The following is a 15043-nucleotide window of genomic DNA, read 5'->3' as shown; positions in this document are numbered from 1 at the left end:
CTGTGCTCACGCTGCAGTAATTCCATTTACAACACCAGGCAAGAAATGGCAGTCTGTGATTAATTCAGAGGTCTGGGTGCTGTGATGGGCCAGCAGTGTTAGTTACTGACAAAAAAAAAAAAGAAGATACAAGAACCACATTCTGCTTGTCATTTGTCCCAATGAATCATTAATTTGGGCCTCTCTATCCTGCCACAGATTTTTTTTTTTTTAAGTTTGAAGGACTCAAAGTTAAAACTTTGACATTTTCACTTATCTTTGAAGCTGTGAACCTGGCTCTAAATGTGGTTGAAAATGGCTGACAGACTCAAAAGTGAATAGGAAAGAACAGTGTGAGAGATCAACATCCGTTTCCTTAGGAAATCAGATGAAAAGTCTTAACAACAATATTCTTAGCTAGTGCAGGGCTGGGAAGAGCCAGACCATTTTTCTGCTTGTATGTTTTGCCTAATTATGGTAAAAATCTGATCTTTCTTTGGATATTTTTCCATGGTGGTGCGCTGTGACAGGACCAGAGGCAATGGGCACAGACTGAAACACGGGAGGCTCCTCCTGAACACCAGGAAACACTTTTTTACTGTGATGGTGACTGAGTCCTGGCACAGGTTGTCCAGAGCACTTGTGGAGTGTCCATCCTTGGAGATATTCAAAAGCCGTCTGGACGTGGTCCTGGGCAACCAGCTGTAGGTGGCCCTGCTGGACCAGGGGATTAGACCAGATGACCTCCAGAGGTCCCTGCCAGCCTCAGCCAGTCTGTGATTAACACCAGAAGGATCTAATTGTTTTTGCTAGACCCATTAAAGTTTGACACAACACATTTTTTGCAGAGGGAAAAATAAAGAGAGAAAGAAGGATGAACATTAGTGAGGAGCATAAACTTGCTCATTTGGCCAAATGGTTCAGTGTTTCTCTTATATTATCCCAGATGAACTCAATGGGGGTTTCAAAGGTGAAAGAGATGTAGGGAAAAGTTCCCAAGCAACATGCCAGCCCTTGTGCAGTACTCTGAAAATGTCCAAGAGCTCATAATCAAATCGTGTTTTCCTGAAGAAAAGCTTCACTTCTGGGAGAGGATGATAACTGAAGGTTACTGTTTGTTCTTGTCAGAAACAAAACTGAGACATACAGAAAATCCATGTGATACCAAAACCAGTCTCTGCCCCTTCCTTGCCTCAAGCAGTGTAGGGGGCAAAATGTCAACTGATTGTATATTTTGTGTTCTGAACAAATCTCTTGTTAATAGTATAACAAGGAAGGGAAAAAAAGAACAACTTTGTCATCGATCTGTGGTGCCATCTGGTATGTAAATGCACAATGCTGCTATTGAGGAATTGGATGGATGAGAAGGTGAAACACCATGTCCTGGTTCTGATCTCAGTTTTTTAACAAAATCTTATTTCACTGAGGTGGTGCTGCTAACTCTGTCAGTGTAAAGTCACTGGAATTGACATATGGATTCCACATGTGTTACCTTTTTAAAGATAACATTTCAGGAGGAGAAGAGGATGGAAGAGGAGGAGTGCTTAGGAGAAACCCCAAAGCAATCCAGGCCTTTTGTGATAGCTAGCAACCTGTGGCAAGCCTAGGACACTCTGATGAATCTTGATGATAGGTATGAAATGAATGCTTCTAGTTCTAGTGTAACTGAAAATAACATGCTTGACCTTTTAAAAAGAATAGCAGTTGTTGACACTGTGATTCCATCTTTCTAGGACAAGATCCTGGGATTTTTATTCATTTGTTTATTTTCCTTAATTGATAATCTTTATTTTACTCTGGCATTTGAGGCTTCCTACAGCAGACAGAGCAAAGAAACTTAAGTACCTTGACACCTGATTTAGAAAGGCTTTAGTTTTGAGTTTGATGGGAATTTCAGTGGAAAACCTCAAGTATTGCAGTGCTAAATCTACATTAACAGTAACACAGTACAGTAAGAGTGAATAAGGAGATTATACCCCTTTCAGTTGGTGCTGGGGATCCTCATCTCTCCATGGTTTGGGGATTTACTTTGAAATAGGTATTATCTGGCTTCCAGAGCTGAACAGTTCCACTATAGGCCTGATTTGGAGCTTTTTGAAAAGAAGCCATTCCTCAAATTGCTGCTACCTCAACTGCAGGCATCTCCAGGAAGCAACATGTCCTGTAGACTGCCTTGCACAGACACCATTAATATGTTGCCATCATGAAAGCCTGGTTCATGAAAATAAGTTCCTCCTCAAGGAATTTCCAAGTGAAACTGTGGTCCTTAGTGTCAGACCCATCTCCCTCTGCTCCATCTCTGAACAATGTACAGTACAGAAGGAGTGGTAGTGTTAATCCTGTAGTAGTTATACCAAGAGGATGCCACGAATGAAGTGGTGCCTGCGTTCCTGCACCTTGTTTTTCCAAAGAAAAAAGATTGGATAGCTTTCTGGCAGTGTTTTTCTTTGCTGCTACTTTGTCTGTGGTTGACTGGAGGTTCTGAGCCCAGGGGATTGTTCAGATTTATGGGACTTTCTCCATGAGATGCAGGATGACCAACCAGGTGAAAACCTTTGGGATGCAGTCAGGCGCTATCAAGATGAGGCAGAGTTATGACTTTCCTTGTATGTAATTTCAGGAGGCCATACCTGGATTCAAGAGAACGGTGGTGCTTTCTAAAGCCTCACAGTCCTGTTTCCACCAGTGAGTGACTAACTGGTTTGGGGTAAGAAACTCCTTGCAGGTGAGCTGCTGGTTTAGGTCTCTGAGGCCATCTCAGAAACTCTTTGTTTGAAGAAAGTGAATATAGGCAACACTGACTACAGCAGCAGCAGCTTGGAACAAAACAGCCCTTTGCAAGTAATCCCTGCAGTAATAGTCCAGTGAAACTTAACTTGGAATATTGCTGCTACAGCTGAAGTAAAAGCAGTCCCAGAATGAATACAAATAGTACTTTTTCTGTGCTATTAAACAGATACATAATCATCAGCTGACAGTGTGTCTAGGTGACTAATGCTATTCAGTGCATTTAGCAGAAAAAATAAAAGAATGACTTTTCATTTCTCCCTTCACAGGGTCACGGGATCCTGTTCAGGCTGGTGGGGACCTGGGGAGGTCTCCAGCCCCAGCCCCTGCCCAGAGCAGAGCCAGTTCTGGGCTCAGACCGGGCTGCTCAGGGCTTCACCCCAACAGGGCATGAAACTCCCAAGGATGGTGACGGCCCAACCTCCCTGGGTCCCAGCTCCACCGCTGGGCTGTCCTCGTGGCTCCAGCCTGAGCCTCCTGTGTTTCAGCTTGTGCCGCTGCCTCTCTCCCTCCAGCTATAAGCCACTGTGAAGAGCCTGGCTGCATCTCCTCCATCCCTCCCGTCGGTGCCGGGGATGCTCTTGGGTGCCCCCAAAGCCACCCCTCCTCCTGGCTGAACCAGCCCCGGTCCCGCAGCCCCTCAGTGGCCCTCTGCTGCACTCTGTCATGTTTATCAATGTCTTTCCTGTAGCTGGTGCCCCAAAATGGATGCACAACTGCAGAGCAGAGGGGAATAATCGCCTCCCTTGATCTACTGTCTGTGCCCCTGTTCATACAGCCCAGGATGCCACTAGCCGCCTTTACTGCCCATGTCAGATGTCAGGACATATCAAAATACAGAAATCGGTGACAGGGCTTGTAAATAAAATATAGAATTTTAACAGAAAGTCAGAAGGGGAAACTGCATCTATTAAAAACATCTCCATTCCTCCCTCCTCCAATTCGCCTTCCTTTCATTTTATAAAATGAAGAGTTATTTTAAATATTGGAACACAGCAGAAGACTGAAGAATAACACTTTCTAGAAAAATCTAAGTTTTTCAACTGACATGATTGAAAAATGTTTTGCCAGAAATTTCAGGGCCTTGCTACAATACCTTGCCCACCCAGTTGTGTCCCTTCCAACGTGTGTTCTGCAATCAAGCCCTCACAGACACTTGATTTATTAGTGGTTCAGCTAATTTCCTGTAAGTTAAATTAATTTTTTGAAATAATTGTTATTCTTATGAGACAAGGAATAATTATTTTCGATGAGTGATTTATGTTAAACTTGGCATCACAGATAAAGTGATTCAATGTTAAAAATTTCTGAAGTTTATAACTAGGGCAGCTATGACATTTGTAAGAGTTTAAAAGCTTTTAAGTGCTAAGTTTTTTCCTTTTACTGTTTCTTTTTAAATGTGATCCAGCCCTTCCTCCCTTCTTTTACATTGTCTCTTCCCCCAATAAAATAAAATGACCAAAAAAAAAGTGATTTGGATACAGACTCTTTTTATTCTCATAAATAGAGTATTTGCTCAAAGAGCCTCAGGATAGTTGACATGTGGGACTAAAGAGGACCTCAGGAAGTCATCTACTACATCCCACTGTTCTGAAGCACAACTGTATATATTTAGATTCTCCCTCCTGTCTTAGCTATTCTCTGATATCTCTCTGTTTTCATATTCTCCCTATAGTCTGTTTCTATGCTTAACAGGCTACAACGAAGTTTTTTCCCCATTACATAAATCTGCCTTGCTGCACATTATGTCAATTACTAATTGCCATAACAAGGAAAGGAATTAATTGTGTCTCCTTTATCTCAACCTATTATGGATTTGAAGGCTGTTCTCATGCTCTGTACAACCTTGTGTCTTCTAAACCAGACAAACTTTATTTGTTACACTTTTTCTTTAGGCTGTTTTCTTAACCTTTCTCATTCTTGTTCCACTTCATTCTTTGCAACTTATGTACCTCTTCCAGTTAAAGCCTTGCAAGCATCATTATCTCCTCTATCTTACCATAGCACAGAAAGACATTTACTATTTTTAATATAGGGCTGCATTTGGGATTCTTACTTGGTTTGAAGTCCACTGTAGCCTTAGGTCTTCCTCTGTTATTCGTCAATCCTTCTCCATTTTATGTGTGTATTTTGTTCTTTGCAACTTATGTACCTCTTCCAGTTAAAGCCTTGCAAGCATCATTATCTCCTCTATCTTACCATAGCACAGAAAGACATTTACTATTTTTAATATAGGGCTGCATTTGGGATTCTTACTTGGTTTGAAGTCCACTGTAGCCTTAGGTCTTCCTCTGTTATTCGTCAATCCTTCTCCATTTTATGTGTGTATTTTGCTTTTTACTTCCAGTAATTAGAACTGCATTTCTCTCTACTAATTCTATTATTTATGTAACTTTCCCCATTTTATCAGGTTTATTTATTTATCAGATTCCAGCCCTGCTCTGTAGAGTACCTGCAAACCGTTTAGCTCAAAACTATATTCATGTACTCTTGCTTTCACATCCAACTTGTTTACTGAAAATACTGAACACTACTTCCTCAAGCTAAACATCTGTGAGCTGATGCCTCTTCTTCTTTGATAGTGATGGCTGCAGTCTGTATTTGGGAGGAGGGTTTCTACCTGCTGCACACACGCTTCATGGTAATTTCATTTAGGCCGTAGTTTCCCTAGTTTGCTTATTGCGGCCCTGTGGGACTAAGTTGAAGACTTGCATAGTCAAAAAGCAACTTCAGCATCAAAATAATATGATAATGGTTACTAGTGTGGTTTGCTTGTAAACTAATGACGTTCTTCCTCAGTTTAAAACATTCCTATCCAAGACTTCCATCATTTTATAAATCCTACTAATATTGCATTTGGAGAAAATAAAACACTTCCATATGTCCTGAAATGCTGTAAGATGGCCAGTGTAGTCACACCACTACGTCATGTTCTCGATACGTTCTGTTTTGAAGTTTCAGGGGATGGAGGGAAGGGTAGGGTAATGTTGACTTTTCTGGTTTAGTATTAGTCTGGCTTCCTCTTTCTTTTCTCTGTTGGAGTTGATCTAAAGTAACTAAAAATCCAGCTGATAGGACAAGAGTGGCTCCTGCCATGTAAAAGCCTGCTCTGTAATCTCCAGCCATGTCCACGATCAGACCTGGAGAGAAATAAATGACAGTAATGTGATTGACAGAAAACAGGTTAACGTGAATTAGCTCAGCAGTGTGAACATATCCTCTCACAAAGGGGGTATGCTGGCTACGTACCAGTCTTGCAGCTTTCTACATCATGAGTGCATGGAACAACACCCCATTATAGCATTTTAAAATTTGAAACATGATTCATGTCTCATTTACTCTGCATATGTGAATTGCTAGTAAAACAAGATACTATACAGTTTGAAGCACTTTCCAACCTAACACATGGCAGAAGGTAATGAAGGTAATGGCAGAAAAAAACCCAAATCATGCAGCTTTCTATCTGAGTAGCCCCATGTTCTGTGGTGTAGCTGTCATCAGTTGCTGTAATTCGGACCGTAACTGTACAGCACGAGAGAGTTTAAAGAAGGAAAGGAGAGGCCTCTGCTGGAGACACAGTTGGAGAGGTTGCCTGCAGTCTTATGGGCTTTCCTGTTCATCGTTTTACAAAGAGTCACAGATGTTTACAAAAAGACCCTGTTTTTTAGGTAGCTTTAAGCCAACCAAAATACCTAATGCCATTGTGTACCATACTGAAAAAACAGTAGTAGTGTAGCAGTACTGCAGCAGTGTATGTGGTAGTATCGGCTGCTCTGTGGGTACAATGGCAGGTTCATTTGTGGGCTGATGAAGGCTGCTTGCTTGGTCTCCCATTGGAAAGTCTGTCCACATTTAGCATACTCCCTGGCCCTCATTCCAACCTAATATTAGTGCTGTTAGGCAAAGGAACTCTGAATCCAAATCTTTTAGATTTTACTCTTAAAGTAGGAGAGGAGAGCTCGAGAAGCACTTAGGGTTCCTTCCTCTTCTATACCTTCTTTTTAGCTTACTATATATACACAAAGGGGTCACACTGATCCCCAGGTAATTAGTACTAGTGACCAGACACTATATAAATGTCTTGTTATCTTTGTATTTTATTCAGATCTTCCCAACATATTTTTGATACTGTTCTGTCTCAAAGTCTCTATAAATCTTCCTGGTTCCGCTATTTTCAAAAGTGAATTAAAATGTTCCAGTATTCAGTCTGACCCATTTGCAACCTATTACTGGTGTCATTACCACAAAAGTCACTGTAGTGCATGAGCAGTGGTCTTTGGATGAGGACTCAGATCGGCGTTTTACAAGTCACATATTGGTCATTTTTCTGCCATATCACTTTGTAAAGTCCCTACAGCTTGCAGCTTGTTTGTCTTGCATTTTTCCAAGATGACTTTGTCTCGTTGCCAGCCCATAAATCCATGTGCTGTCTCATTGTCTGCTCTCTCCTCCTACTGTTTTTATGTGCTGCCTCCCCCATTTATTACATTGGTTAGCTCAAATGCTGTCTGAAAACAGCAGGCATCTCTGTGAATATTTCCTTGAGGTTCACATAGCCTAATGTTTCAAGCTGTTCAATTTGACCTCTGTAGAAACCCTCCCAACAATACCAGCATTTATGCCACATCACTAGTCTCAAATTTCAGTTTCTTCTCTGAAAGTACGGATCTGCTGCTTGTCCCAAAGGTACACTTTCACAGCAAGACAGTGAGAGTCCATCAAGTGGGATTCTGCGGGATTCACGAAGCAGGAACACCCCACGCGAACACTGCCATTCTTCCCTGCTTTCATGTTGAACAGGTATCTCTAAAACCACAGAGAAGAGAGGGAGCAAGATATTTTGGAAAGGAATTAAACTGACTCTTTGTTTTTATATACTTCTTGGTCCCGATACCCCTGAGCTAAAAAAGGGGGAAATCTGGATCCAGATCCAGATTTTTTTCAGTTTGGGTTACCATTCCCCTTTCTTGTAAACTGTATTTGGCAGAGTATCATCTTAACTTACCAGCGAGAGGAGGCCCCACAAAACCTCCAGTGCTTCGAATGAGCATGAAAAGCCCTAGAGCACTGTCAAAATCTGGCATGCCTACAACATCTGCTAGCACTGTAATGTGAACGGCAACTGTTGTGCCAAAGAAGAATCCATAGAAGCCAGTGAATATTGCCAAGGACAGGTAATTGTTAGCCAGTGGCAACAGCATCAGGGAAGTACTGATCAGTGTAATTGTCATTGTCAGCAAATGAACAGGTTTGGTAACGTGGAGATTGGCATACCAGCCACATAGCAGCCTGCCTGCAAAGTCCACCATAGCCAAAATGGATAGGAGGGATGCAGTCCACGATTCATCTATTCCCAGGCTGTAGCTAAGTGGAACTAAAAATAACGGAGGAACAAAAAAACTCATAGCAGCTAATATGCCAAAAATGGCATAAAGTACAAACTCCGGTTGCCTCACAAGCATCCAGTTGAAGGTTTTGTGTGTGATGGCAGACTTATCTTCTTTGTCTATCCTAGATGCACCATTACCAGGTGGTGTCTCAGTTTCAGAATGGCTAGCCTCAAGGAGACAGGTGCTTGCCAGAGGTCGCATCAGTACTCCACAGACACAAATATTGAGTTGGATGCCACCTATGATCAAGAGGGCACCTTTCCATCCATATTGACTAATCAACCACTGGAAAAATGGCCCAAATGTGAATGCAAAGGCACATTCTCCGGCACTGGCAATAGCATTGGCCAAAGCTCTTTTCTTGGAGAAATAATGGCTAACAATGCTAATGGCTGGTGTCCATGAAAAGGAAATCCCAAGTCCTGAAAAACACCAATACAAATAGCACGAGTTAGACACTATTGAGGTATTTTGTGAAGGTGGAAATTAAAGCAGCCAGTGCTCCTACATTTGCAAAGTTAAAAACTGGTAAAAGAAAAACACTTTTGTTCCTAGCAGAAGCATGAGCTCAGTTGTACTATGTCTAAGAGTGTATTCGTGGTGTATGTTCTATGAGGATAAGTCGCATGTTCAAGCAAAAAAGCAGGAGTATGAAGTATACACTATTATATTCTCACTGTGAAAAAAAAAACTTGGTTTGACAAGTTTGTCACTGGATGAGAAATGACATCTCAAGAGTGTCCACGCTATCCTAATTAAGGCTGGTACTAGATCAGATCGCCAGGTTAAGCTGAGCTGTGTTCAGGGTAGAAAGTGAGGGAGGAGGTGAAGGAAGCTGGTGTATTACCTCTATTTGCTCTTCATTTTCTTGCCCGACTGCTTTGAGCAGGCTGCAAACCTGCTCTAACTTACAGTGATTTTAATGGCTCCCTAGAAACTATTTGGCAGCTCAGGACTGCCAAAGGGCTCAAATTCCAGACATTTTCTCAGGCATCCAGCATGGAACTGGGAATGGTTTATTTTATTCCCTGCCAGCTTCGCTTCCTGTTCCAGGAAAATCTGCTAGCTCTTGAAGACAACTTTCTGGCCTGTTTTCACCTGGAGTAAAGCAAAGGATTGGAATCAACTGAAAGTCTGGGCCTGTGTTCAAATCATAAGATTATTTGATAGAGAGTACAAAATTTGGGGTCTCTACATCCTTGTACTTCAGCACCCTTTAGGTTCTTTAAACCTTCACAGAGCTCTTGGCTCTGAGTAAAAAATAAAACACCCTTCATTTTCTGGTTGCATATAATTTGCAGGTGAAAACTACTAGCCTCTAATTATTCACCTTCTTTGTCATTGGTTTCTAGTGCAAATTCTTACTTCCAGAGTGGGACATGAGGGAAATGACCTTTAAAGAGGGTTGCTGTTTCTAGTTGCTCATAAAATCAAAATAGAAATCAGATTTTAAACCCCCTACCATTAGCACCCTCAAATAAGGGGTCTGAGTTGCTGGTGAAGGAAATCCATAAAGCCATAAAGTCATACCCTGTAGGAAGCCAGTCGTTGCATACATCCAGACCATGTTGAGTCCAAGAAATCCCAGTGCCATTCCTGAAAAAGCCAAGAGTCCTCCAGTGATCACAACTGCCCGATGGGTGTACCGTACACATAACGAGCTGGCAACAGGGGCTAGATCAGCAGCAGAATAGGAGAAAGATAAATACGTTAGGAACATTAAGCTGATGGACAGGACCAAACAATCAAATAAAGCATTTGGAGGAGAAATACCCTTATAATGTTTGTCTCAAACAGCCTGAATTCTGCTGGACAGCAGGGGGATCAATTGAGATTTTAAAATTGGATCCTTGCTGATAGGGAAATGACTGTCCCTGCAGCACAGATTTCAAAATATATTCAAAATATGTGGACTTTTTTTAAAGGGAAAGAGCATTTCAGTGCCTTCCTTGTGGAACAGTTCTACTGAATTTCATGTAAGTGTACAACTAGCGACATGACAGAAATTTGTGTAGCCTTTTAGCAGAAAGAGAAACCCCAGCCATAGAATCTCTAGGTTAATCTATAAAAATTGTATTATTGAGAGTGTATTATTGATATGGCTGGCATGAAAACTTTCTGGAGAAAACAAATCTTTATCTTCTAGAGCTTTGCAAAATCATCTGTTCACTTATAAAGGACCAAAAATTGAGGTTTATTTTGAGGTAATATTTTTCCAGGAAATTTGCAGTTCATTTCTTAAATTTTTGTTTCAGTGTTACAATTTCTCTCAGCAGACTGCATCAACTCTTCAACACATGAGGGCAAAGTTGCACCAGGTACAGATCTGACTTGGTGCAGCGATTCCAAAAGCCAAAGCACTGGTCTCTAGCCACTGTCTGGAAGCACCTGAAATGTTAGGGATATTTTTGCTTAAAAGGATCATTTATACTACCCGGCAGTTTTTGCATTAGCATCACAGAGTTAAGATCAGGCCATACCTATCATGGAAAGGCACTCTCTGTTCTGTGGGGACAGTTTCAAACCCCAAATATAGGATTCTTTTTTAAATAACCATGGCCACTAGAGGGATCCCAAGTAACATCTGACACCAGCAGTCCTCGGTGGGGTTTCCTGCTGCAAACAGGGAGTCAGCTCCCTACAGTTTATTTATATTCTGGAAATTGGAGTTCGGGGATAAAATGAAATTCAGTTAACGAGGACCATGCTTATAAACTGAAATAAGTGGGGAGACAATTAAGAGAGGGTAGTCAGCAAGGTAGGATTTATAGTAGTTTGTAGGGGCAGGTTGTTTAACGTTCACATGTGTTAAATAAGGTAAGAATGAAGAGAATTTGGTAGCTAGGGTAAGTGAAATAAACCTGGCAGAGAGATATTAATGGCTGCAAAAACTGCAGGATGTACATTGTCTGACAGCAGGTAGCTGGCAGAAGTTACACAAACCCCAAATGTCTCATCAGCATTTACAGCAAAAATACAATGATTTGATAAGCATATAAAAATGATACTGGAATTCAGCCATGGTCTGTAAGATGTAGTGGAAGGGATGACAGGAAAAAGACTATACAGTTGGAGAATCATACATATATGATGAACAAAAGAAAAGTAGACTCAGGATAACAAGAGAGATCCATGGAAGTGCTTAAAGACAAATGAAAGATCTGCAGTTGGAGCAGAAATACTACCAAAAAGCAATTTTTTTATAGAGAACGAGGAGAAGAAATAGACGGAAATTGACTGTGGGGTAGCAGGAGGAAGAAAGAAGCTAGCCACAGAACTGGAAATGGAGAAGATAGCTAGGGTCCAGAGTCTGAAGGGATAAAGGGCAATACACAGAAAACTTACAAACAGTGGAAAGAGATGATAATCACAGTGCAAAGAGAAAGGTGATGGGAGATGTACATCAGTACGAAGAGAAGGCCTATGTGTGTGATGGGGGGAATCCTTGCTGTGGTAAATTGAACAGCCTGTTGCAGGTGCAAACCCCAAAAGTAGAAGCACGTGCTCTCCTTCCAGACAAGACACAGAGCTGCTGTTGAAGGATCCAAATGGGAAAAATTAATAATTCACTGATCAACCTTCATACTGAGCCAAATGACACTGAAGGTTTCCCAGAGGAACATACTAAGAAACACTAAGCCAGGCCAGGAAAGATGCTCAAAGAACTGGAGGCTCAGATGATGTTCGGCAGAAAGTCTTCTGGTCCCTATAAATGAAGCAAAGGCAGGAGAAGGTAAGGAAAATTACCTAGTGACCTGAGACATTATGAACTGCTATACAGAAAGGTTTTGGAACGTCTGGCTATCAAGCTGTATTCACTGAAAGAGGATTATTTTCATAGGATTTCAAAAGATGAAAACCAATTTCTGCTGAAAATTATAGCTGCCTTCTTTGAAGTAGGCCAGCCTCACACCTGGCTAGGCAAATACAGTTTTGCTGGTTTATACTTGATATTATTATTTAATATGCTTTATCCTTGATACATTCCTATATAATATATATTTTAAAAAAACCCAAAACAACCTAACACAGGACTTTGAGTTCTTTTATCCTCCTATGTTGTTTTTTTTTCTCATTAGGTTCATATGCCTGAATGACAAAATAGTATCACAATAGGTCAGTGACAAGTCTAATTTGTAAACCAAATTGACAGATTCCCATTTATTCATTTCTGTAGTCTGTGAAGTAGGTGGAAAAGCAGGTTTTTCACTGATTTTTCAATTCACTATTTCTGTCAGACTGAAACAAGCTCTAATACTGCAAACCAAGCATCAAGGATAGCAGTTTATGGAACTGATAAAATCTTTTCAATGCATGACTTCCTTTATCTTTTTCCTTTGACTTTGAATTACTGTTTTGTTCTTCTGAATACATTTTTCAAAGAAAGATCAGTTGTTCATGATCTTTGGAAGTACTGCAATTACAAGCAGTAATACTGATAGGTGTGGACTGAGTAGGATGCATATAATTATATAGTGTCTATGCAATGAAGCATTTTCACAAACAAAATTATGATAGCATTTATTACGTCAGGATACTTACCTATTGCAACTATGTATCTATATGAGAATATGTAGAGCGGACTTCACAAATTCCGTACAGTTCCTGCCTGCACATGTTTAGAATCCTCACCGTAATGGTGAAGGATCATCCAGTTTACAAGGGCACAAAGGACTCTGTAAACAACTAAGTTAAGAGCCAAATGCAGTATGTTTGATATTTTTCCCTCCTTCATTTGGTGAGATGTGGTATTTGACCTGATCCCATAGCTCATTGCCTTTGAATGGGATAGTTCACTCTCTCTTCCCTTACTCTCTGCTTGCGTGGTCTTGTCTTCCTTAGGCTATGAATGAACCGATTTTTTTTTTCTTTTTAACTCGGCGAGTTTTCTGTTAGATCAATGACTTGGAATCATTCTAAGGGGGAAAAAGGAGAGCCAAAACTGGCAATACATGGAAGAAAGGGGGATCTTGGTGAAGACAAAAAGGAGAAGTGGGAGGAAAGCAGGACTGAGGGTCACCATTTTGGTAGCAGATGGCTTATCTGCTAGGCAGGGTCACAGTCCTTATGTCTTAAAGTACTTTGAAAAAGTGACATTCACTGTGAGATCAGTGAACTTGCACCAACTGGTTTAAGAGCTTGATCCAACAAGCTCTGCAGTTCTTAGGATTATCTCCAATGAGTTTGATTCAAAGCCTGTAGGAAAATTGAATCATGAGTCTAGGTACATGAAGTTCTTTAAGGCAATCAGATTCCTGTGTATATACAGAGTCCTCATTAACCCATTCCATGTCTGAGGCATGGATACATTTTTATGAGAGGAAGCAAATGCCAATTTTCTGTAAAGACAGAAGAAGGAAGTATTGTCCTTACATGTTTTTGTTTTGTGGGGTTTTTTAAGGAAGGTCTTCAAAATTTCTGGAGTAGTTAACATTAAAATAAAGTGCTAGAGGAGCACCTCTACCTACCTCCTAAATGAAACATGGCAATAGTTATTGATGTGATCCAGGAAGTGGTGCTTGCAAGTTCATCAAAGTGCTGCTGGATTTCAACAAAGAACAGACCAAAAGTCTTGAGGACGGCAGCAGTGAGGCCCATCACCATGAAGGCTGACACTACCACAACCCATCCATAGCCACCATCTGGTGGACTGCTGTCTTTGGCCTGCATCTTTTCTAATTCTCAGATCTTCTCTCAGGTTTTTTTGCTGGGGTGGTAGTGATGGTGGTGAGGACTTTTAACAGATCTGCAAATCAGTAGAAGGCCCAGTGTTAAAGAAATTAATTAAAAGATTCTAGGAATGGCTTACACAAGTAATTACCAAGTGAAAATACAATATGCATTTCAGTGGTTTGATTGAAAATATTACCTGGGAAACAGATGCCCCAGGAGACAGAAGGCAGAGTAGGAAGTAAAACAAAGAAAGCAAAAAAATGAAGAAGAGAAAAATATTCAGGTAAGGAGGACAGAAAAAAGAAGCATGCAGATGTGAAAATAGGAGAGAAGACGATGGGAAAAGAGATGATGCAGACACTAAGATTTTCAAAGACAGGCCCAGGATCCTACCCATTCTAGTAACTTCAAGAACCTTATCCCACCCACATCACAGTAAACAATTAGAAAACTGAATGCCTGACAGGATACCCTACTTTCTAACATTCTCTGGGCATCGCAATAAACTTCACAAACTTCAAAGCCATTAAGGCAGTTGTTTGTACCCATCAGCCTCTCGTCATAATTGTGTGTATGAATAAAGCATTATATTTGCTAAGTTGCTCCTATGGGTGGTATCACTAGTGTGACAGGATAAGAGATAGAAAAAAAGAAAAGATTCCTAACCTTAAAAGGACAGGAAATCTATCGGTTTCAATCTTCTGGGTATCCACATAAATGGAAATAAATGGAAGCTACTTCACTTATCTGGAAGTCTGAACCTAGTGGACTTTCCATTCCTGAAATGGCAGCCTCTCAAAGAGAGATTTCACCTTCCATTTGGCAAATACCAAAATGACATTTAAAAACAAAGGAATTCAAGTTGAAGGTATTGACTATGGGACCCTCTCAACCTTGATACTGTCTATTTAATCATTGCATAAGTTCCAGGAATCCTGTAAACCTGTTTTTTCTGTTTGTGCTTTGTCTCTAAAATCCCATGTGAAGTGGCAACTTTGACTAAAGAATGGGAATGTATAAACTTAATACTAACTCTTGCTGTTGTTGTAAGCAATACTCTAATTCAGAACCATGACAATAATTTCTTAGTAATTCCCGTGGCAATATGTCTTCTCCCTGTGTAAACAGGATGTGTGTAATCTCAAAAATGGTATTCAGCATGAAACTGGGTGTTACTCTGGTCTCTGAGGAGTGTATTAGGGAACCAGTACTAG

General features: G+C 40.7%; 1 protein-coding gene across 1 annotated transcript; it reads right to left on the bottom strand.

Annotated features, from left to right (window-relative positions):
- Nucleotides 1–5679: 5679 nt before the first annotated feature.
- Nucleotides 5680–13826, bottom strand: LOC103894805 (monocarboxylate transporter 13). The gene is made up of 4 exons (XM_019470753.1): nt 13625–13826; nt 9687–9944; nt 7772–8578; nt 5680–5906 (listed from the first exon to the last, which is right to left on the bottom strand). The coding sequence occupies exons 1-4, from the start codon at nt 13824–13826 to the stop codon at nt 5680–5682; spliced, it is 1494 nt and encodes a 497-aa protein (XP_019326298.1).
- Between the last annotated feature and the right edge of the window lie 1217 nt (nt 13827–15043).

This window comes from Aptenodytes forsteri, unplaced genomic scaffold (assembly GCF_000699145.1).
Source record: "Aptenodytes forsteri isolate BGI_AS27 unplaced genomic scaffold, ASM69914v1 Scaffold46, whole genome shotgun sequence".
Classification (NCBI taxonomy): domain Eukaryota; kingdom Metazoa; phylum Chordata; class Aves; order Sphenisciformes; family Spheniscidae; genus Aptenodytes; species Aptenodytes forsteri.
This window is presented reverse-complemented; position numbering and strand designations above follow the sequence as displayed.